Source organism: Melanaphis sacchari, unplaced genomic scaffold (genome assembly GCF_002803265.2).
Source record: "Melanaphis sacchari strain LSU unplaced genomic scaffold, SCAv2.0 Contig2148_pilon_pilon, whole genome shotgun sequence".
Lineage (NCBI taxonomy): Eukaryota > Metazoa > Arthropoda > Insecta > Hemiptera > Aphididae > Melanaphis > Melanaphis sacchari.
Window position 1 is genome coordinate 3,506 of NW_020271070.1, and position 3,293 is coordinate 6,798.

General features: G+C 29.2%; 2 protein-coding genes across 2 annotated transcripts; one reads left to right on the forward strand and one right to left on the reverse strand.

The window, feature by feature from the left end:
• Window positions 1-449: 449 nt before the first annotated feature.
• Window positions 450-1,104, forward strand: LOC112593930 (the record flags this gene model as incomplete). Its single annotated transcript, XM_025338524.1, has 2 exons — window positions 450-567; window positions 800-1,104. Coding segments are annotated over 2 exons (423 nt in total), but the record flags the coding sequence as incomplete, so codon positions are not given.
• A 1,183-nt stretch (window positions 1,105-2,287) lies between these two features.
• Window positions 2,288-2,848, reverse strand: LOC112593931 (52 kDa repressor of the inhibitor of the protein kinase-like; the record flags this gene model as incomplete). Its single annotated transcript, XM_025338525.1, has 1 exon — window positions 2,288-2,848. A coding segment is annotated over one exon (561 nt), but the record flags the coding sequence as incomplete, so codon positions are not given.
• Between the last annotated feature and the right edge of the window lie 445 nt (window positions 2,849-3,293).

Consider the following 3,293-nt stretch of genomic DNA (forward strand, 5'->3'; position numbering starts at 1 on the left):
CGTATCTCGCTGTCTGTGCAAGAATTAGTGTTGTACGTCCATAACATGTAATGTGATTTAATTAATAAAACGTAACAATGTATTCATTGTCGCAAAATCTAAAAATGTACAATCAAAATGTATTTAGCTATTTTGAGTACTGATAAAAAGTGTTCTAATTAATACTGTTATTTTCTCCAACACCTTATTTACTTTGATTGTGAAAGTATGCAGCGATATTTTATATTTTATATCATAATTGGGATTTAGTAACACCAAACATTTATATAATAAATAAAAATAACACTAATTGACATTAACAAATCTAATGAAATATTGCATATTTATCATTAATAAATTATATTATTGATAGATATTGATAAAATGTATTTAAAAATGTGCTTTACGTTATGTTCAAATAAAATATATCGAGGTACTCATACTATATAAAAAAAAAAAAATTCTTTTAGACAAAACAACCATCATCTTATGAAGATTATATGGTATTTATTCAATCGTACTATAATGCAGCGAGTATATATTATTTTTATCAGAAATATGAATTCGCATTTGAGGTGATCAACGATGGTAAATATTATGTTTTGAATTCGTGATTTGAGTTACCTTATTAAACTACAACTTTTTATTAGTATATTATTTTTTTAATTCGTTGAATCTCCTATCGATTAGTAAATTGTTCGCTTCAGATATTTTATGTATTTGTGTTAGAATTTGATTTATTATCATATAACCATATATATATATTTTTTTTTTTTTAATATAAATTTAATATTATTAAACACAAGACTTGTGTTTTCAGGTTTGAAATATATCGATTCAATAAAAAATCATTTAAATTCTGAAAATCAATATGACAATCAAAACAAACATGTACATGTGTGGTATATACTATTAAAGACATTGAAATTAGATATAATGAAGCATATAACGAGTATTTCTGACCAAGATATACAGCAAGCAGATCATGAATTATCAGAAGACGAAAATAAATTTAATGTTCCAGAATATGGATCGTTTCCCAGCTCAGCAGTATTATTGTTTCGAGGATATTTTTTAATCAGAGTCAGTTTATTTAATTTATATAATATCAATAAATATTATTAAATGGCACTAATTATCATATTTCTTCTCTTTTTTTAATATCTGAATAATAGTATAATATACTTAGTTGGTATTATTTCAATAACCGATAACTAATGGTTTAAAAAAAAGAGAAGAAAGAAAACTAAGTTAATCGGTTAATTATATAGCAAAAATATCATACTTTTTTATTCTATTGACTGGAGTCTGAGAATGTCAAAAGACTTTACCAATTTTACAAAAAAGTTTATTAGAAGCATTTAATTGTATTTAATTTTGTAATACACTACTTAACTCCTTCTTCAACAATGAAAAAACATATATTTATATAAATGATATTTTTAACGTAACGTTTAAATTGAATTCTTGTATAATTCTTATGATAAACAATTAGCTGACTGTAATTTATTTTTATTTTTTTATTGGAATTAATTTATTTATCATTGTTCCACCAGGCTCCTGCTTGGGCGGTTGGCTTAGGATGGCAAATATAATAACACCCAGAGTATTTTGTTTTACCTTACGTATTAAGAGAGGGCAATTAGACAACTTTTAAGAATTACACACAATTTAGGTTGACGCACCGTCGTGCTACAATATATATATTTTATACTTCACAGAGGTGTAACGTATTACATAATATAATAATACTAATAATAAATTAAGAGCGCCCAAATAATATAAAAAAAAAAGGAAATAATAATAATAGTAATAATAACAACCAATTCTTCCAATACAAATAATAATAATAATAAAATATAATAATAATATGTCGCTGACCTGGTCCAAGGCAGTATGATCGTTGGAATAAGTGTGCTGGAACACTGATATTGTTAATAACAATTATGACGTCGGCTCGTAACCTCAGGGTCCACGTGTATATAATATATATAAATGATATATATGTGTATATAATATTAATTTCGACACGTACAAGATGCGGAGTCGCTTCAACACGCGGCAAATGTGACGACGGCACAACACGGCACACAAGGCCAGCACAAAAACCAAAAGGCACAAGTGCTACGGGCACACAAAATGGCCTTATATTAGCCACGCACACGCGTAAGAACAAAAGCGAGCGACGTCCCGGAGACGGTCGCACGAGAGAGTGAGTGTACGGTCGTATTGACGGACAGCAGTGGTCAGGGAACGCCGATGCCACATTAGGCAAGAGGGGAGGAGGGCGACGATAAAGTCGCCGAGCTTATCGCAAGGGAAAAAATATCATAATATATCTCGAACAAAGGCCACTGTCTTCCATAAATGATAAAATTTTAGTAGCAACTGATTCTGCGTCTAATTTATCTAATGGTAAAAAGCCAAGGAATTCTTCTCGAATCTTTATAGGACTTGACTGCTTGTCTAAAAATCTAATTACAATTGTTAGCTGCTCAACACCAGAAATATCTGCCGATTCGTCAGAAATAATGGAAAACGCATTCGCGACATTAGCTTCGCACACTATTTCTTCTTTTAATATCTTTCCACATAATGTGATTAATTCATTTAGAGTTCTATGGGACGAATATTTAGCATTTCCCACGTTAGTTAAAAAATGATCTTTCAATATCTCATCGCCAGATTCAATACGAAAATTCAAAAGATCGTGAAAAACACCAGAATCTGATTTTTTCCCTCGTAAGGGAAGGTCGTGAGTTCCACAAAACAAAATAGTTGATATAATAGGTTTTAATTTTAGCCTGTTAGTTTCTATTTCTTTATGCAATCCAGAATTTACTTGTTCAATAACACTAATTTTTTTTACCTTTCAATTCAGGGCTTGAAACCGAAATTTTTTTTTTCGATTTCGATTTCGGTTTCAGATACCGGATTTTATTTTTTCCGATTTCGATTTCGGTTTTTGATATCGATATTTATTTTTTTCGATTTCAATTTAGGTTTTTGATATTGATATTTACTTTTTTCGATTTTGATTTCGGTTTCGGATATCGGTATTTATTTTTTCCGCTTTCAATTTCGGTTTTGAATACCAGTATTCACTTTTTTCGATTTCGATTTTGATTTCGGATATCGGTATTTTTTGTTTACGATTTGATTTGATTGGTTAACTTTCTTCCCATTTTAATAAATCACAAAAAAAAAACTAAACAATGTTAAGAGCAAATACCACGAGAGACGATACTATAACATAACCACAGAGGTTTCAATGCATGCGAAGTAATAACTAAAATGATAGCAACTTCCAACTA